This window comes from Ostrea edulis, chromosome 10 (assembly GCF_947568905.1).
Source record: "Ostrea edulis chromosome 10, xbOstEdul1.1, whole genome shotgun sequence".
Classification (NCBI taxonomy): domain Eukaryota; kingdom Metazoa; phylum Mollusca; class Bivalvia; order Ostreida; family Ostreidae; genus Ostrea; species Ostrea edulis.
In genome coordinates, this window is record NC_079173.1 from 32,220,974 (window position 1) to 32,242,981 (window position 22,008).

General features: G+C 35.0%; 1 protein-coding gene across 2 annotated transcripts in view; it reads right to left on the minus strand.

Moving 5' to 3' along the window:
• Nucleotides 1-22,008, minus strand: part of LOC130050726 (integrin alpha-8-like) — a 52,113-nt gene that overhangs the window by 19,277 nt on the left and 10,828 nt on the right. For both annotated transcript variants that reach the window (XR_008798971.1, XM_056150980.1), the window contains exons 4-10: nucleotides 12,579-12,758; nucleotides 11,286-11,337; nucleotides 6,390-6,476; nucleotides 4,815-4,906; nucleotides 4,625-4,687; nucleotides 2,446-2,607; nucleotides 286-391 (exon numbers count right to left, since the gene is read on the minus strand). Coding sequence is in view for 1 of the 2 variants with exons in the window: in XM_056150980.1 (XP_056006955.1) it covers nucleotides 286-391; nucleotides 2,446-2,607; nucleotides 4,625-4,687; nucleotides 4,815-4,906; nucleotides 6,390-6,476; nucleotides 11,286-11,337; nucleotides 12,579-12,758 (742 nt within the window). In the remaining variant the exon portion in view is untranslated. The remainder of the gene's footprint in view (nucleotides 1-285; nucleotides 392-2,445; nucleotides 2,608-4,624; nucleotides 4,688-4,814; nucleotides 4,907-6,389; nucleotides 6,477-11,285; nucleotides 11,338-12,578; nucleotides 12,759-22,008) is intronic.

Sequence of the window (22,008 nt, forward strand, 5' to 3'; positions counted from 1 at the left end):
ATATTTATAGAAAAATATTTGACATTGTCTAGAAAAGTGCATGAAATTAATAATTACTATAAGTTTAGAAACTGCTTGACATTGTCTAGGAAACTGCTTGATATTAATGATCCATATATTTACAGAAAACTGCTTGGAATTAATAATCACTATATTTATAGAAAACTGCATGACATCGATAAGAACTATATCTATAGAAACTCATTTGGCATTCATAAGAACTATCATATTTAAAGGATTCTACTTGAGCTTGTTGAAATATTCTTGCGTGTAGATCCGACATACCTCTGTAATTGTCGTCATTAATGTCTCCGAGCGCAGCTAGAGCTGTTCCAAATCTGCTCAAGAATACATTATCCCCAGTGATAGGAATCCCATCGTCCCTGATTATCTTCGAGTCAAAAATAAATTATTCTTGATATTAGCATATTTTCCTAAATTGCGACAAAATTAATGTTAAGCATTGAGTTCCGGCGAGTACCATGATAGGTGTAGATATCATGTAGCTCTATGGTGCCGACGTTTGACCTCCAACTGAATGATATTGGTATGATATTGAGAGGCACTCATCAGATTGGACTAGTATGAGATCCCTATACCAATTCATTCCCTTGCGGTTCTAGAGAAGAGTTTTAAAAAAATATCTTATATATTCGAGTGAAAACTTTGATACAGGTATTTGGTAGTACATGAAAAGATCTGCATTAAATTCATGTATGAAAGGTGAAGATAACAAACAGTGATCAATGTCATAAGGAATATAAATTAAAGAGTTGGGCAAACACGGACCCCTGGATATACCAGAGATGCGATCAGGTGCCTAGGAGGAGTAAGCATCCCCTGTCGACCGGTCACACCCGCCGTGACATTGATCAGGTATACGGAGTAATCCGTCGTCAAAATCTAAGCTCCACAAATGGCCCAACAGTCGATCTGAAACACGCGAGACAGCATTTGACCCAATGATAGGTTGTATTGGCAAACTAGATCGTTATAACGACCAAAGAATTTGCGAAATGCTGACTTTAAACGAAACTGTAGAAATCCCTGTAACATCAACTTGTTTGCCAGTAGCCTGTCTCGTTATAAAAACTGATAATACGCAGAACAAGCTCTTGCGCATCGTATCTTTTCACAAAATACATGACAATTCTCATACTGCCAATATTTGTTTAAACGAAGGAAATATTGTTAACATTTGGGCTTTCTATATTGGGTTCTCCCGAATTTACTGTATTTACTTAGAAATAATTTAATTCTTATTGTATCCTTGTTTCTGATTGGTCAAATTCCAATTGAGGAACGCAAGTTATTTTTGTATAACCTGGTTTGGTATGGGGACACACACCTTTGACAACCAGATGCCGGAACTATTTTTTTTTCTCTCTCTAGATTTACATCGCAGCACTGTTTTCAGCCTTCTATGGAATAGAAAGTCAACGCGTACAATAAGATACTTCGGTTTGATACACATGTTGTTCTCTCGTTGTCAATATTAGCATCTACTTCATACTTGTACGCAAATCACTGTTGTAAAATATCTTTCTCTGTATGTATGGTCGAATAATAGATTAAAAAACAAAGAGATTATATTCAAATGAATGATTTGCCAAGTAAGCATTACCCTGTTCATTTTGAAAACATTTCTCACTCGGGAAAGGGGGGGGGGTTTCATTGCTTGATATGTCTGTCTTTCAACAAAGCTAACAAAAATTCATACGTCAAATTTTATCACATGACGTCAGACACATTGACATGTGGATCGCGATTTGTCACTTGATTACATATTTTCTTGTGTCGGATTTACTATTAGCGACAACGTTGCATACAAGGGTAAGTTTTCATGTAGTAGATGTTTTCACAGAGTTAAAAGCCGCAAATTATTGCATTTTCAGATATTTGAAAATTTATTTTGGGTAGGGCAAAACAATGCAATTTCCCGTATTTTCTCAATCTGTCCGAGATGAGCGACTTCAAAGTCGATCTCTATCTCTAAAGGGCAGCGAAATACGCATTGCATTCATAGTCTACACATATTTTCTATCATAACAAACTTCATCTTCGATACAATATTTCGATAAATAGGCTAGGCTCCGTAGAACTAAGATTAAAGATGGCGACCTTCACAGGCTTCGTCGTTGTTGCCAAGTGAATCATTGCGCGGCTCAGTTGACTTGTATTTTTCCGAGTTTATATACATTTTGATAAACGAAGGTTAGCATGTTTGTCTCTTGCATTGAATTATAAGGAATTACTTTAATTCTGGGGCAAATTATACGAGTATAACCTGGTTTGGGTCAGTTTACGCTTTTTTATAATCCGCTTCGCTTCGCGGATTATAAAGCGTAAACTGACCCAAACCAGGTTATACTCGTATAACTTGCCACAGAATTAAAGTCATTCCTTAATTATTTTACAGTTCCTAAAAGCATAACGCAGACATACCTCGTTGCTTCCAAGGAACACGTATACTCTCCCCACGTCGACCTCAATCGAGGATTGATCAGTCAAGTTTACATACTCCAAAGGAGCCCCGACAATAATATCATCCATACCATCAGCATTAACATCGGTAACACATAGAGACTGGGCAAATCCTCCGCCTGCCTGAAGTATATATAGAAATACCTCTCACATCAGCATTAACATCAGTAACACATAGAAGCTGGAACATGCCCCCTGTGTATATCACCATTAACAATAGTAACACATAGAAACTGGGCAGAACATCCCCCCGGTCTGTATCAGCATTAACACCAGTAACACAAAGAAACTGGGCAAAATTTTCCCTGTTTATATCACCATTAACATTAATAACAAATAGAAACTGGGCAAAACATCCCCTGTCTATATCACCATTAACATTAGTAACACAGAGAAACTGTACTAAACATCTCCCTGTCTATATCACCATTAACATTAGTAACAAATAGAAACTGGGTAAAACAGCCCCTGTCTATATCACCATTAACATTAATAACAAATAGAAACTGGGCAAAACAGCCCCTGTCTATATCACCATTAACATTAATAACAAATAGAAACTGGGCAAAACAGCCCCTGTCTATATCATCATTAACATCAGTAACACTTTGAAAGTAGGCAGAACACCCCCTGTTTATATCACCATTAACATTAGTAAAACATACAAACTCGGCAGAACATCCCCTGTCTGTATCACAATTAACACCAGTAACACATAGAAACTGGACAGAACATCCTCTGTATATATCACCATTAGCATCAGTAACACAAAGAAACTGGGCAGACCATCCCCTGTCTGTATCACCATTAAAACCAATAACACAGAGAAACTGAGGTAAACATTTCCCTGTCTATATCACCATTAACATTAGTAACACAAACAAACTGGGCAGAACATCTCCTCTCTATATCACCATTATCATTAGTAACACAGAGAAACTGTACTAAACATCTCCCTGTCTATATCACCATTAACATTAGTAACACATAGAAACAGGGCAAAACATCCCCTGTCTATATCATCATTAACATCAGTAACACATAGAAACTGGGCAAAACATCCCCCTGTGTATATCATCATTAAAATCAGTAACAGAGAAACTGGGCAAAACATCCCCCTGCCTATATCACCATTAACATCAGTAACATTAGTAACACATAGAAACTGGCCAAAACATCACCTGTCTATATTACCATTAACATTAGTAACACATAGAAACTGGGGGAAATCTTCCCTGTCTATATCACCATTAACATCAGTCACAAATAGAAACTGGACAAAGATATCCCTGTCTATATCACCATTAACATCAGTCACAAATAGAAACTGGACAAAGATCTCCCTGTCTATATCACCACTAACAACAGTAACACAGAGAAACTGGACAAAGATTTCCCTGTCTATATTACCATTAACATCAGTAACACATAGAAACTGGGGGAAATCTTCCCTGTCTATATCACCATTAACATCAGTCACAAATAGAAACTGGACAAAGATATCCCTGTCTATATCACCACTAACAACAGTAACACAGAGAAACTGGACAAAGATTTCCCTGTCTATATTACCATTAACAACAGTAACAGATAGAAACTCGGCAAAATCAATAATATACGGCCTCTTATACTAGTGTCAGTAGTACTAATGATGAACATAAAGCATTGTATACTAGTGTCAGTAGTACTAATGATGAACATAAAGCAATGTATACTAGTGTCCGTAGTACTAATGATGAACATAAAGCATTGTATACTAGTGTCAGTAGTACTAATGATGAACATAAAGCATTGTATACTAGTGTCAGTAGTACTAATGATGAACATAAAGCATTGTATACTAGTGTCAGTAGTACTAATGATGAACATAAAACATTGCATACTAGTGTCAGTAGTACTAATGATGAACATAAAACATTGCATACTAATGTCAGTAGTACTAATGATGAACATAAAGCATTATATATTAGTGTCAGTAGTACTAATGATGAACATAAAGCATTGTATACTAGTGTCAGTAGTACTAATGATGAACATAAGGCATTGTATACTAGTGTTAGTAGTACTAATGTTGAATAGCAGGTATGGTCTCATATACTAGTGTCATCAGTACTAATGATAATATCAGGTCTTATCTTACCTGTAAACCAGGTATTTGCTTTTTGGATTGCAGCTGTGATTTTGTATTAAGAACAACCTCCACCTGTAAATGATACGATGATGCATTTATCGTCGTTTGATTGTGGAAGAATTACAATATCCTGTGCAAATATGAATTCATGAAACAAATCATTGCATGCATATGTACGTGCTAAATGATACGCAATTACCAGTCCTATGACGCCATTTTTGTTAGCGAAGCCAGGTTTTCCGACAACGTACATTTTCGTTCCCTCACCATCTATTGTGTCTAATGAGTAACCTTTAAAAGAATATACTAGTACAGTATATGCTGGTATTTCTCAATATTACAGGAGGGGTATTTGGGATAAACTTTTAATTCGTCAAATGGAAATAAATTTAGATCACGTGATAACATGATAACATGGGAGAGAAATTTATTTCATCCTTTTCGAATAAAATATAATGTTCTACCAGAAATTCCAAAAGATTGAGAACCAAGATGTAAGGGAATTTACACTACAATGAAAACTGAGTATATGATACACATATAGATATATAAGGGTGTGTGGACAGGTGATTCTATGTATTATTCTTCATGTCTTCCTATTTCTGACATTTTTTGTCTCTCATCCCCTCTCTTCCCCATTTTCTCTCCTTTTACTCCATCTCCGCCCCTTTGTCACTCTTCCCTCTGTCCATCTCACCCGTCCTCCATCTTTCGCTCTCTCCATTCCCGCCCCTTCTCCATCCTTCTTTCTCTCGATCTCCACCCCTTGTCAACCCTTTAATATCTCCATACCCGCCCCTCGTCAACCCTTTCATATCTCCATATCCACCCCTTCTCCACCCTTCTATCTTTTTATCTCGATCCCTCGTCAACCCTTTCATATCTCAATATCCACCCCTCCTCCACCCTTCCCTCTTTCCATCTCCGTCCCTGCTCCAACCTTTCCTCTGTCTATTCCTGTCCCTCCTCCACAATTCCCTCTCTCCATTTCCACCTTTCTCCACCCCTCAATATCTCCATCTCAGCCCCTGTTCTACCCTTCCCACTCTTTATCTCCGCCTCTCGTCAACAATTCTATATCTCCATATCCGCCCCTACACCATCCTTCTATCTGTCCATATCCACCCCATCTCCACCCTTCCATCTTTCCATATCCATCCATCCTCCACCTTTTCTTCTTTCCATCTCCGCCCCTCCTCCATCCTTTCCTCTGCCCATATTCGTCCGTCTTCCACCATTCCCTCTCTCCATTTCCGCCCCTCCTCGACCCTTCCCTCTGTCCATCTCTGCCCCTCCTCCATCTTTTCATATCTCCTTCTCCATCTCTCTCTACATCTCTCCTCTGCACATTCATCTCCCTCTCCATTCCTCTTATACCATATGCTCTTTTTACTCTCCATCTTTGTTCATCATTCACCATTTTCCTCCCTCCAGTCTTCCCCAGTCCCTCTTTCATTGCCCTTTCCCCTCCATTTCTTCTATCCCTCTTCCTTTCGCCCCTCTGCTTTCCCATCTCCCTTCTTTTCTCCCTTCGTCTCCATTCCTCCTTTCGTCCTCCATCACTACCTCTTTCATCCTTTCTTCTCCCCCGCTTCCTCTCTCTCTTCCACCTTTCCTCTATCCGCCCCATCCCTCTTCCGTTCCTTCCTATTTTCGTTCTTCTCAATCTCTCCTTCGCAAATTAAGTTTTTGTTTTTAAATAAACGTAACATCAGTTTTGACCCTTATCCATAAGTTGAGAATTTACAGTTCTCTTAAAGTTTAAAACTCTTACCGAAGTAGTACCCTCCTAGCAGACGAGAGCAGTCCCTGCCGCTGTACAGATAATTTGCGCTTGAACCGTTGAATATCGCCAATCCACCTGTGTAAAAGCATATATTCAAAGCTTATACATATAAATACCCAGTTTAACGCTAATGAAATAACTCAGTTCAAAGCTAATGAGGTAACTCTGTCCAAAGCTTATAAAATAACCCAGTCAAAAGCTTAAACAATATAACTCGTTTCAAAGCTTGGAAAATAACCCTTTTTAAAGCTTGGAAAATAACTCAGTCCAAGGCTTAAAAAATAACTCATTTTAAAGATTGTAAAATAACCCAGTCCAAAGCTTGTAAAATAACCCTGTAACAAACTTATAAAATAACCCATTCAAAGGTTTAGAAGTCAATTCATTTCAGAACTTATAAATTGATTCATTTCAAAGCTTGTAAAATAACTAATTTCAAAGCTTGTAAAATAACTAATTTCGAAGCTTGTAAAATAACTAATTTCGAAGCTTGTAAAATAACTAATTCCAAAGCCTGTAAAATGACCCAAATCAAAGATTGTAAATGAATTCGTTTGAAAGCTTATAAAATAATTCATTTCAAAGCTTACAAAACAAGAAATGTTTATAAAACATACCGGGGTATATGCCCCAATGGTGCAACATTGAAAAGCGTTACACACGTGCATCATTTAATTGACAGTAGTGTCATGCCAATTCAAGACATTGAACAGACATACATTGTACCTTCCTATGTCCATAGTAGATTGACCATATGACCTCAAATCAATAGGGGTAATCTAATTCTTATGCTGTACCAGTGTACCAAGTTTGGTATCAATTAAGCAAATGATTCTTAAAATATAGGAGACAATATATTACTAAGTCCAGTTTAACCCTTGACCTATGACAATATGAACATAAATTTCATAAGGGTCATCTACTCCTTATGATGTACCAGTGTACCACGTTTGATGTCTATAAAACAAAGGCTTCTCAAGATATTAAATAGACAATGTTGTCCTATGTACGTACATATATTAGTACATATTGTGTATCACAAGTGTTCATCTCAAAAGCTTACAAAAGGTGATCGGTGGGGTAATAATATATTTTGGATAAATTTTGATTCTGTATAAAATAATGTCATTTGGGGGGGGGGTATGTACATAAGATCTATACAAGCTTTCTACAATTCAGACACATATGCACACTATTGTGTAAGCATGGGAATTTAACTGGGATTCGAATTGACAGGCTACACATATAACATGGCTACGTCAACGAACGAAATCATTAAAAGCTGCGAGTTTTCGGATCGCATGGGGCTCTATTGAATATTTGAAGGTACTGTATGTTTGGACAGAAGTATAGTAGGAAAATATGTTAGGAATTTTGTGATATTAAATCTATGTGATGGCAATTATGCAAGAACATAACGATACAAGGTCTCAACCGTGCGCATTTTTATGTGCGCCGTAAATTGAAGATTTTAAAATGGGTGGATCTGCAGTCCTCGGATCGGTCCTTGTATCTTTTTCAGAGAGCTACAGTTCTGCAGCTACCCCAGTATAGAATTCCTCTTAAAGGGAAAGGCAACCCTAACCACATTGTTGCTCTTATGAATAAAGTATTACTGATATCGTAAATGACAGTCTTTAACAACAAATATCCTTGCTAGACGATTAAATCAATATCAATTTATCATATATTTTGAATTACCCACCGCTAAGAGAGAGTCCATTGAAGTTTTTTGTTTTTGTTTTTGTTGTTTTTTGTTGTTGATAATTTCATCATTTATTAAAAAGTATACATACTATTTGGGATAAAATATCCTCGGATACTCCCTCTTAATTCTCACCAATGGTGCCAGGGGCCCATTGGATTGAATGTATTTTATTATAATATTATTTTATAATAGGCATATATATAATTTATATGAAAATACGTCCATTGAAGTTTAATTTATGACGTCACAGCGTTGGTTCAGGTGTATTTCATCAGCAGCACTGTAAACATGTCAGTCACGAACAGTTAAGTTTGGAACCGTATAGATTTGAGTCCGTTCTTTCGTAAGAGGGAATTTAAAAAAAAAAGAGACGTTCATTCGAGTTGCAGACCAGGCAGACGGTACACGTTTCTTCATACAAATTTCCGAACATCAGCTTGTCAATACGCAAATGATGGATCCACAGTTTACATAGTCTTTTCTTTTCAGATACTTCGTTGGGTCAGGAATTTAAAATAAAACGAACCCCAAAACAAAGAAACAAAAAAACAAAATAAAAAACAAAACAAAAAAACAAACAAACAAAAAAACAACAACAACAAACACACATCCCCATTAGTGCAATTAACTGCTTGACAGGAAGCATCAACCTATTCATTCGTAAAATCTACCATATCACATCCAGTGGTCCGTGTTTGCCCAACTATCTATTTTGTATTGCTTGTAGGAGTTATGAGATTGATCACTGTTCGTTATCTTCACCTTGCATGCACACCTTAGAATCTAATCAAAACCAGAACTGACGGTGTGACGTCAAAATTATTGATTTTTGTGGTCTTGAATTCAAAAGAGTTCCACACCATGGAAGCCTCTATAGATGGCGGGAATTTCAATTTTTAAAGTTTTAGAATTAGTACTGCAGCTTAACTTGGCCGTATATCAACAGAATAGTATGACAATTCTTTAATCCTATCATGTATCATGTAAATTTATTTGGGGTTGCCTTCCCCTTTAAATGATAGCACACCCATCCAACTCCCGATTATTGAGAATAAGTTTAAATGACGTGTATTTACAAGAATTAGCCAAAATAATTTGAGTTTAAATCAAGCAATAACCGATTTATATGATTTTCAGCGTTAGAATAGAGGGGTATCCCCGAACTTCAGAAAACTACCTCCGTGAAACAAAATGAATTTAGCATGAAGATGTTCATCGAGTTTTCCACTAAAAAAAATGTCACTTTGAAATTTTGTTTCACGAGGGCATTGTTTGTTTGTTTGTAAATTTCAAAAGATCGAAACGATTTCACTGATGTCATTTTAAACTTCACCTGTATGTTATTAATTTTCCATTGTTACTTAAGTTCTATTGGTTCAGTGGATAAGGTCGTAGAATGTAAAGTGTAAAGGAGTCATCTTTTTTAACGACCGGGTTCGAATCCCTCACGGACACATGATTTTTTTTTCAATATTACGTTTTCCATCTAGATTTTTTTCTTAATTGAAACACACTTACAATGTGCCGAGTTTGAAATAAAATTCCAACTTAGACACTGTTTAGTTTGTGAATGGCAGTTGCAACAACACGCCGGACACAGCATGTGGTACCTGTGCTTTAAAAGTCAAGGCTGTTAAAGAGAATTGTTGGGTTTTAAAGCTTTGTAAGAAAAATGTCAAAGAAGATAAATAACTGTTAAACAGTTTGAATAAATAAGACAATATGTATTCCATAAAGAAAATCACTATGGTAATCAATGTTTTCATGTGCATGTACTTGGAAGGTGGAATTTTGTTGAGCTTTATTAATGCGTATTAAACTTCCCATATTTTGTTTTTGGTCAGAGTTATGTACAGATGGTTGCATACTAGTATAAGAGCATTTAGACTGTAGTATTATAGAATATTAAATATTTGATACACTCGTAACCCTATACAAGTACATTGTATCTAATACTCAGAAAAATTAAAACAATTTAATTTTCACGATTTCAAAAATTATGTTTAGACTATGTACGGACACATAAAATATTTTAGGCTTACCCTTAGTACTGGGGAATCCCACAGGTATGTTAATGGCAAATACGCAATAAGAGTTTAAATAGGAATGAAGGTAAGTTCTACACCACTAGTGTTTAAATACCAGGCACACAGCTTCGATTAGGGAATATTACCGCTTCTGTGCAACATCCTCTTTGTCCCGTTATCCAAGATGCGGATCAGAGTTATTCAAAAATTCAATTGTACCTGATTCCATAAAACATTGGAATATATTAAACGTAGATGCCAGAGAAGCCATCTCAATCAACTCATTCCGCAAAAATATAATAACAGAAATCACACGCCCACCATAATATTTTTCTTTTGGAAAACGATTCATCAACATTATTCATACTAAACCAAGGCACAACTGTATTACATCATTATGATCTTTATAAGCGTGATATTACAAATACTCCATTTTGTTCATGTGAACATAACAAAGATGTATATCATTTCTTACTTGTAAAAATTACTCTAAAGCTAGAAGAAAAAATTAAATCGCCTTTTTATGTTTGACTTGATCAATATTGATACAAATCTATTATTGTGTAATCCCGTGGGGATTCGGGTTAGAATAGGTCCTCAAGTACCCCCTTCCTTGTCGTACGAGGCGACTAATTGGGGCGGCCCTTTGGATGATACCTCAAAAACCGAGGTTCCGTGTCACAGCAGGTGTGTCATGATAAAGATCCCTCCCTGCTCAATGGCCATAAGCGCCGAGCATAGGCCTAAATTTTGCAGCCCTTCACCGGCAGTGGTGACGTTTCCATATGAGTGAAATATTCTCGAGAGGGACGTTAAACAATATACAATCAATCAATCAATCTATTATTGTGCGGTGATGTTAATTTGTCTTTGCAGACTAATACAAATATTTTTTTTCAGCTGTTCACAAATTTATAAAAGAAATTGTCTAATTGTTGTACATTTTACCTGTTAATTATTATCTCGATATATTTTTATACTTTTAGGACAAGGACTGGTACATTATGTGTAATTTGTTAGAACTTGTCTCTTGGTCCCAATCCTTTTGATTTGATCAATAAAATATGGTCGAAACGAATCAAATTTTCAGTAAGAGGTGAAATCCCGGAAACAGTTACAATGTATGGAGATCTGTCTATGAATAATTACCATCATTCCCACAAGCGTTTGGTCCTCCAAGAATTATGCTTGAATCTTCGCTCTACAATAGAATATAATGAATGTAGGGGTTCATGAACAAAACTGTTCACCTGGGTCGCCTTAAACATGAAGAAGCATTACTAGTCTACCTGTTTCACGATTCAGATAAATTGCTATATAAGTGTTGCTAATGTAAACATTTTGAGATTCCTGCAGGGAATAATTCGACCTCTAGTCTAGATCCACATCAACACAGGGTCAGAGGTCCTAACATAGGCACTTGTTTCATACATGGGTCACCCCCTCCTTACTAATACCTTGGTATAAGGAGGGAGTGGCTCATGTATGAAACAAGTGCCTGTGGTTCCTGACGTGTTTTTTTTTTACCTACAGCTTTTTAAAAAAAATATTGACTGAAATGATACTGGCTTAAATGATATTGACCGGTATGATATTGACTTAGATTAAATCGACTTGAGCTGTTGCACCTGACCACAACCTTAGCCACGAGCGTCACCAAACAAAGGGAATCGACACTAAGTCTATATCTGCCTTCCAGGATTTTGTTCAGAAAATGTAAAGATTTGTTGTACTTGAGATCTTCCTCATGTATTAAGGACTACATGCACAACACACTTAATGAGGTTTCAAGGACTACGACACAGTTAATGACGCATCAAGGACTACGACACAGTTAATGACGCATCAAGGATTACGACACAGTTAATGACGCATCAAGGACTACATGTACAACACAATTAATGACGTATCAAGGACTACAACACAGTTAATGACGTATCAAGGACTACAGCACAGTTAATGACGCATCAAGGATTACGACACAGTTAATTACGCATCAAGGATTACGACACAGTTAATGACACATCAAAGACTACATGTACAACACAGTTAATGACGCATCAAGGATTACGACACAGTTAATGATGTGGATGACAAGTGTCGCACAAACTTTAATAATGAAATCTTGATGAACTGAACAGCTATACAAGTAAAATATTGAATCATATCGTTTTTCAAATGATACTCAAATATTCCCCCTGTGGATATAATCTATACACCGGTATATTTCCTTTTTTATATTTACTTTGTTGGCTCTAAAGAAGATTACCATGGAAACATTAGCCATTTTGGTTCATTGACTATCTAAGATCAGCATTTTAAAAAAATCAATATAATATTGCGTTGTCTAAGAATGTAAAATAAAATCATAATTATATTGCCTCTACTTATTTCAGCGTGGTCAAAACTTTAGAGCAGACGTAGAATATGACGAATCTTTACCTCAGCTGTTACGGAAAAGCCATACATCCCTCGTATGTGATGTTTCCTGTTTTCATCTATGCGGCCCCTTATATTAAGATATTTATCAGATGGTTGCCGAGACATATTTCTAAAAAAGACTTCGCATCCTCCTGTCGTTATGTCACTATCCAAGGTATGTCCTCTGAGCGGAGAGCACGCCTGTAAAGAATAAATTATCCAAGGTATGTCCTCTGAGCGGAGAGCACACCTGTAAAGAATAAATTATCCTAGGTATGCCCTCTCAGCGGAGAGCACGCCTGTAAAGAGTAAACTATCCAAGGTATGTCCTCTGAGCGGAGAACACGCCTGTAAAGAATAGATTATCCAAGATATGTCCTTTGAGCGGAGACCACACCTGTAAAGAATAAATTATCCAAGGTATGCCCTCTGAGCGGAGAGCACGCCTGTAAAGAATAAATTATCCAAAGTATGCCCTCTGAGCGGAGACCACGCCTGTAAAGAATAAATTATCCAAGGTATGCCCTCTGAGCGGAGAGCACGCCTGTAAAGAATAAATTAATCAAGGTATGCCCTCAGAGCGGAGAACACGCCTGTAAAGAATAAATTTGAAAACTCTCTCTCAAATCACAGTGCATTCCACAAAAGATCAGGATAAGTTCACGCTTCTAAGTCGATTATGACTGACAATATTCTGGAACACAAGGTAACATTATTACGACGTACTGATGCTACAACTTTATTTTATAAGCCATAGTGGGGTTTAAGTAGTAGGTGAGGGCTAAATCATGTCGCTTCTCTGGGCTTTCAGTCGTTCAAGTGTTTGAAGTTATAATGATCACTCGTTGAATGTTTCTTTTATTGCGTCGATCCCAAGGTCCACACAGAAAATATATAAGGAAGGTTAAATCGGATACTGTGATGAATTCAGCTTGCGTATGTCTAAGCGTACGTTTTCACCGGCTGCTTAAATAGCTAGAAAACGCGACCTTTATTTATAGATTGGAATCTCCATGTAACAGGATAGCACGTGACCGTACACATGGAAGGTACATGCTTAGCATATCAAAACATTTTTTTGTGATTTCATTCTTTTGTTCTCATAGTCTTATATTTCCAATACTGGATTGGTTATAGTTCAATATCATTACATTACAATAAACCATGGTTTGATGAAAAATGCATACAATTACGAAAACTTTATTTACGGAACCTGAAATTCTTCAATAATGTGCATTCTCATTTTAACAGACGTATACTTGTGACTTCAAAACGTAATTACAAAAATTATGATAGGAAGCGTGAACATGAACATATACGATATAAAATTGAATACTTAATGAAAGAAAACCCTAAAGATTTCTACACGTTGTTTAGAAAAAAGAAAGGGAACTCATTCTCAAGTCCTGATGTTTCTGACTTTAATGAATATTTTCTTTGTCAAATCAAAACTATCTACTTCCTCAACTAGACCGGATAGAGATGGATAATTCTGCGTATCCGGAATAAAATAGACCGATCACAGGAATAGAGAAAAATCACCTGGAAATAACAATCTGTTAAATGAACATTTTCGTGTATTCAAGGAATGTCTAGTAACTAAATACCCTGTTAAATTATCTACTTTAGGTTTTTCTTTTTCATCAGGGTTCCTTCCCAACATTTAGTCAGAAAGGATTATTTTAAAAGGACAATCATCATGAGGGTAACAATTATAGATGTATTACACTATTAAGTTGTTTCTCAAAATATTTACTGCTATACTGAATGATAAATTAAAGTATTTAGTAAAAAAAAACATGATTTGATTTCTGATGCCCAATAAGCTGGATATAGTACAAATGATGCTATTTGTGTTTTACATTGGTTAATGGTAAGACGAACTCTTCCAAAACGTAAAAAAAACTGTATTTTTGCTTTAGGGATTATCAAAAGGCTTTTGATAAGATCGATAGAAATATGTTATTTTTTAAATTATCAAAATATGGAATCAATTGTCAAATGTTAAATGTTATTAAGTCAATGTATTCTAATATAAAAGCAGGTGTAAAACACAAGAAGCAGTTGTCAGAGTTTTTCAGATGCCAAGAGGGCTTGATGCAGGGAGAAACACTCTCCCCTAGCTATTTTCCTTCTATATAAATGGTTTTGAAATAGAATTAATTGAAAACATGTATATACCTGTAGAACTTATAGAAACAGCTTTATTTTTGATAATGTATACTGATGATACTGGTTTTTGTTTTAGACGGAACAAAGGCTTGCAAGATATGCTTAACGGTTTGTATCCATATTCAACTAAGTGGAATATAAGCGTGAACGTAGATAAAACTAAAATTGTAGTATTTAGAAATAGTGGTATATTAAAACAGAATTATTTTTGGAAATATGATAATGAAAATATTTATATCGTAGATAATTTTAATTATCTTGGTGTTACTCTGAATTGCAATGGTAAATTTAATAAAACAAAGTGTTTTAGCATCACAATGTCAAAAAAGGCTCAAGTTGTTCGATTCCCCGTTGAGTTGAAGTGGTTTTTCGGTTTACTGGCTGCCACAGTAAGAAACGATTGTATGAACCTAACCAATGAATGAGAGGGGAATCCCCCCCACTCCCGAAAACAAAATTTAAAAATCGATTCAAGAACAGAAAAAGAAATGGGCAGGTTGCTTTGAAATATGTTACTGTATACATGTATATCATAGAGACAGCAGTAAGAAAACAACCTGGAAAAAAGATATATCAAATGTAGAATGTAACAAAAAAATGGAAGCACTTTTAAAATGTCATTTGTATATCTTCAATGTTTTTATAACATCTATAATGTACAAGGTCTGAAAAATGCTAAGTAACAGCTGTGAGAGGAGTTGGTTACACAGTAGGTACCATGCTTAAAAAATGACAAAGTTCAACTACATCATGTACGTGTACATTTTTCAAAGAATGTCCGATCACTTCCAAAAAAGACATATGCACATCTCCAATACTTCCATAACAGCTGTACAAGGTCTAAATGATGTCAAATAAAGAGGAGTTGATTACAAAAATAGGTACCGTCTATTCAACACATGCTTAAAAATGACTAAGTTCAACTTCACGTAAATTTTCGCAAAATGTGAGATCACTTAAAAAAAACGCATGCACATCTTCAATGAATCCATAACAACTGTACAAAGTTTGAGGAACGTCAAGTAAGAAGTGCGAGAGGAGTTGGCTACACAAAATAGGTACTGTCTATTCAAGATATGCTTAGAGATTACTAAGTTCAACTACATGTGTCGAGTCACAGTCACCAAACACTGCTTTTACCTAAGCTAAACCATCTGTTTATTACACTACCAAATCCTGATAAAGATGTATTGTCTTTTCTGAATAACGTTTTTTTTTTTTATAATTTATATGGAATTCAAAGATTGACAAGGTCAAGAGACAAATTGTCACCCAAGATTACTTTTAAGTAAAAAAGGTGGCATGAAAATTGTTGAGGTGAAAATTTTTATAATGTCTTTAAAATGTTCTTGGATTAAAAGATTAACAGTCACAAACCATGGGTGGATATTTTTTTGGCAGTACATGGCAATGAGGTGGTAAAAAAAAAAATGAATGATTTTGGAGATAGATATATTATCTATACTATTATAAACCATAGCAATGATTTTTGGCGTGATGTTTTTCAATCATGGTTAGCAATGATTCAAGCAATGGATGAAAAGTATTCCATGCAAAAACTCAGTTCTATTCCAGTATGGCATAACACAAATATGTGTGTTGGTAATAAAGACATTTCAATTATGTTAAAACATGGTATCAACATGGTGTGAAAATAATTGGAGACTTTTTAGATGAAGATGAAATTTCTTTATTACAAGATTTTTCACAAAAATTTAGACCAGCAAATGTATGTACAATGCAATACAACAGTATTACCAGTACTATATCTAAGTTTTTAAAGACTTTGTGTGTTAAGAGATCATATGTTAAAACAAGAGGCCCATGGGCCACATCGCTCACCTGAGTCACCTTGGCCCTTATCTGAAGACTTTCCATATATATTTGTATGTAAAACCTTAGTCCCTATTATGACCCAAACTACCCTTTGCAAACTTGAATCTACACTATGTCAGAAAGCTTTCATGTAAATGTCAACTTCTTAGGCCCAATGGTTCTTAAGAAAAAGATTTTTAAAGCTTTTTCCTATATTTGTATGTAAAACTTTGACCCCCCCCCCCACTTGTGGCCTCATCCTACCCCCTGGGGGCCATGATTTGAACAAACTTGAATCTGCACTATGTCAGAAAGTTTTCTTGTAAATATCAGCTTTTCTGACTCAGTAGTTATTGAGAAAAAGATTTTAACTATATATGTGTATGTAAAACTTTGATCCCCCTTGTGGCCCCATCCTACCCCCGGGGGCCATGATTTCAATAAACTTGAATCTGCACTATGTCAGAAAGTTTTCATGTAAAAATCAGCTTTTCTGGCTCAGTGGTTCTTGAGAAGAAGTTTTCCCCTATATATTTGTATGTAAAACTTTGATCCCCCCTTGTGGCCCCATTCTACCCCCGGGGGCCATGATTTGAACAAACTTGAATCTGCATTATGTCAGGAAGCTTTCATGTAAAAATCAGCTTTTCTGGCTCAGTGGTTCTTGAGAAGAAGATTTTTAAAGATTTTTCTTATATATTTGTATGTAAAACTTTGATCCCCTATTGTGGCCCCATCGAACCCCTGGGGCCCATGATTTGAACAAACGTGAATCTGCATTATGTCAGGAAGCTTTCATGTAAATCTCAGCTTTTCTGGCTTAGTGGTTCTTGAGAAGAAGATTTTTAAAGAATTTGCCTATATATTTCAATATAAAACTTTGAACCCTATTGTGGCCCCACCCTTACCACGGGGGTCATGATTTGAACAATTTAAAATCTACACTTCCTGAAAAAGCTTCCACATAAGTTTCAGCTCTTCTGGCCCTGTGGTTCTTGAGAAGAAGATTTTTTAGTGACCCCACCCTAATTTTGCTTTTTCTTGATTATCTCCCCTTGGACGGGGGTCTGGCCCTTCATTTGAACAATTGAGAATCCCCTTTACCCAAGGATGCTTTGTGCCAAGTTTGGTTGAAATTGGCCCAGTGGTTGTTGAGAAGAAGTTGAAAATGTGAAAAGTTTACAGACGGACGGACGCCGGAATACGGGTGATCAGAAAAGATCACTTGAGCTTTCAGCTCAGGTGAGCTAAAAAATTGTACACCATTTATTCATTTTTACTTTGAATTTATACTGTTGAATGATAAATGTTCCGAAGTGTTATATGATATGATAAATAGTAATGATCTCATACCCAAATCAATTCAAAAATGGAACACTGAATTATCCGTACATTTAGAAGGCAATGTTTCTGTCAAAGAGCTGTTTAAAGTTTGTTTTAAAACAAGTATTGATACCCAAGTTCAGTGGTTGCAGTACCAAATTCTTTACAAGCTTCTTCCTACGAAATATTACCTCAAGAAAATAAGTATAATTTCAGATGACTGTTGTTCGTTTTGTAAAGAAAATGTAGAAACAATGCAACATATGTTTATGTCTTGTTCTTACACTTTAGCACTTTGGAATAATCTTAGCATGCATATTATCAGAAAAACATTAAAAAAAAATTGGTTTTAATGTTAGTAATGTTATTTTTGGTGAAACGCCTCTCAGTTTGTGTAATAAACTTGTTAATTTCATAATTCTGTATACCAAACAATATGTTTTCAATTATTCAAAACAAAACAAAACTCCTCATATTACTGGGCTGATACATTATCTTTCTTTCAAATACAAAGTTGAAAAATTTGTAGCAATTAAATCATGTGAAGTTTTGAAATTTGACAGACTTTGGGAAAACTGGAAAATTATTTTTGATCTGTAACCTAGAATAAGAAGTATTCAACCAATAATGCTGAACTAGTAGTGTGAAAGAGTGTGAGAATGAATAAAATGATTAATATGTATCTTCATTACTATTACTGATGATTATGTGAATATGGAAAAAGAATAAATTATAATAAAAAAAAAAAAAAAAAGTTCAACTACATGTACATGTTATTCTTTTTTAAAATGTCTGATCACAGAGTCTAATTTATTTATTTATGTAAAATTACACAATGATATATCATATTCACCTTAACAATGGTCAACAATAGAGGTCATGAATTGTTCATATCTTAAAGCTATATGTACCGTATTAAACAGTATTTTGTTGGATGTTTTCTTAGAAACCCAGACCAAACTTTTGTCTGTATGATAAACTATGAAAAATAATAAAATTTGACAATTTCGACAAATCATATAGGGTTGTACTGGTCTACTCAATGTAAGGAGAAAATGACGATTTTCTAAAGTACATATATTCATTACGGAATGGCGTTTGTGGTGGATGTGCGCAAGCGCACGAGAAACATATTATAAAAAACACTATGCATGCCACGAGAGATGATGACTTCGTTTACTGTATGTAGTTGTGCTGAATGATAACTCCCCTCCAGTGTTCAAAGTGGTTCCCTCTACCCTGTATCCGTCTGTGTGTCTTTTATCGCTGAGCGCGTCCCGCAGGCCCTTCACGTTTTTACGTCGCCCAAACTTCCGCCATAGGTCGTTTACACACAACTGTGCGTAAACTGGTGCTCTGTTGACCTCGCTTCTCTCGAGTGTTTGTGTGTAGCACCAATCAGCGGGGAACCAGTTTAAACTGCGGAGACGCAGAGGACTATGGATAGTATGTTACGCTGCCATGTAATTGTAATCCGCGTGCAACGTCATGTGATCATGAATATTTCGAAATTGAGCGACCACTATCCGACTCGGAGAATACATGGATAAATAGAAAATAGCTTGATAACTTTTTAATCCAATTGAATTAATCAGCATAACTTCCATAAAATATATAACTTATATAGCTTGATATATAATTTTTTTTTAAAATCCTACGATAATATCAAAAGATTTCAAAACAATAATAGAAGTCATTTTGGTGTCGAAAATTTTTGCTGCAAAATTGTGATTTACTATTTCAATGACAGAAATAAAATTAAGTTTATAAACTTCAGTTGTTAATATTCATGTTAGAAAATCTATCCAGAGGATCTGAATGAAGCAAAATTACATAATTATCTTCCCGTAGAAAAAATTATTTCTATATAATGGTATATATTCAATAGAATTGAAATCTTTGTTTTGATAAAATCTTTTTGAAATGAAAAATGACATTCAAGCTTGTGGGCATCAACATTTTGTTGCCAGATTTCTACTGACAATTAAGTTAATGTGACAGATGTTTCAACAATCTCGTTTAAAGTCAGCATTTCGCAACTTCTATGGTCGTTATAATGATGTAACAAAAATGCAACCTCTTGAATGTTATCTGACATGTGCCATACCAATTATTTGTAAAATATGTACAAATAGGGCTAGCACTAAATCTGCAAACGAATAGACACTGCAAATTACATGTTTATTGTTTTCTGGCTTGCTAATCAATGAGTTTAATAGGCGCCAGGATCAAGGATATTGCACTATAACTAAGATGTAAACAATGGAGGAAATTCGAATCACGATTCAATATTTCTCTCCGATCTATGGTGTCTCTTTTTACATTTTTTTTATGTTTCAGGAAGCTTAACTACATGTGTCATTACAACGGAACACTCTATCAACGTTTTAAAAAATGTCTTACCCCAGTGATGTTGCATTTATTGTGTTATAGAAGACAATGTTATAACAAGCGCTTTATAATAATTTATTAAATGATATGTACATTGTACAAACACATGGACCAAGAAAAGTTTTGTTGTTGTTGATATTTTGGATGAACCTGTGCTGTGATGATACAGATCTTGAAAGTAAGTAATAAGTAGAAAATTGTCCAATATGTCGAATGGTCCAAGACACGAAAAAAATCAAGAACATCGAAAATATCAGATGAATATCGTAATTAAAATATATCGATGTGTCAGATAGTTGGTCTCGGGAGGGGTGTCCTTCGTTGAGTGAGATGTATATAAGTAATATGATTATAAACTTTCATAAAATGATAAATTATGGGCCTAGTCAAAACTAATATAAGTATAACTAACACTGAACACCTACACCATTTTATACTGATCATGTTGTACACCAATCGCAACTTCTCGGCTTGCCGGAAAGGTCTGAGAATAAGAGATTGGTTATATGATGGTGTCTCGCTTCGCTCTGGAAATTTCCATAAGTCTGATTCAAGATTGAAGAAACGAACAGGCATATTTTATGTATTCAACAACTATCAAAACTTGTTTCTTCTATAATATCAAAATCAAGCATCGATAAACAGCGGATTAACTTCATGAATATCGTAATGTAAGTTGTCATTTAAAAAAAAGAAAATAAAACTGGCCTAGATCCGCCACTTTACTCTCATTATTGCTATTGCGAGGTAGTTTATCGAAAACAAAAGTGAGTTTTTAATTAATTTTACGATCTTTACTATTGTAGTTCGATTCTATTACAGCTTATGGACCTCACATCACATATGAAACAATATCAATGGTGCAATTCGCGTGTTAAAAAACCCGACAACTTTTAAAAATTTTGTGATGTTCACGTAAAAACAACAGGAAGACATTTTTATGAGAGGTTTATACATTAACTTTTGTTCTTCTGTTTAAATTTCATCCCGTTGTTTTGCTGCGGATATATCTAAATTTCATCATGAAAATGTTGTTTTGACAGAAAAACATGGTTTCCGGGAAAACATGACAAATTTAATCTGGGATATCTTGACAAATTTAATCTGGGATATCTTGATAAATCTAATCTGGGATATCTTGGTTACCAATGTTAAAATAAGATTAAGATCCCTTCTGAAGGGACTGGTTTACGATTTTTTATCAAAATATTTTCCATTATTTTATGTTAAATATTAGAAATATAACTGATTTAATGTTGACAGCCAAAATGTTGACCTTCTGAATTCAAGAATGAAAGCTATATTTTTTTTATTTATGTGTTATGTAAAGAAAGACTCGAGTCTTTTTATGGGAACAAACAAACAGGTGAAATATTGATTTTGTAATATAATGCATCTTAAATTTACATAGTCACAAATTTTGACTTTTAGATGACACATTTCACTCCAAAAATACTTGAAATGTGAAAGATATAATAAACTTAGATCGATATCCATTTCTTTTGAAAATTCCATAAACAATAGTATACCGCATCTTTGTTTACAATACAAATAATAATCTCTCTATAATGAGCTTCTGTGATGATGTATAACCTTTTTTTTTTCATGTGAAATCTTTCAAACACATTAGACAGTAGATTTTGATCATTAAAAGTGAAAAACAAAAATTTGTGTAAAATCGTGAATCAGTCCCTTTAAGAAGTTTTTCCTTTTATAAAAACTGTACAGTTGATCATCATTGAGTCAACTT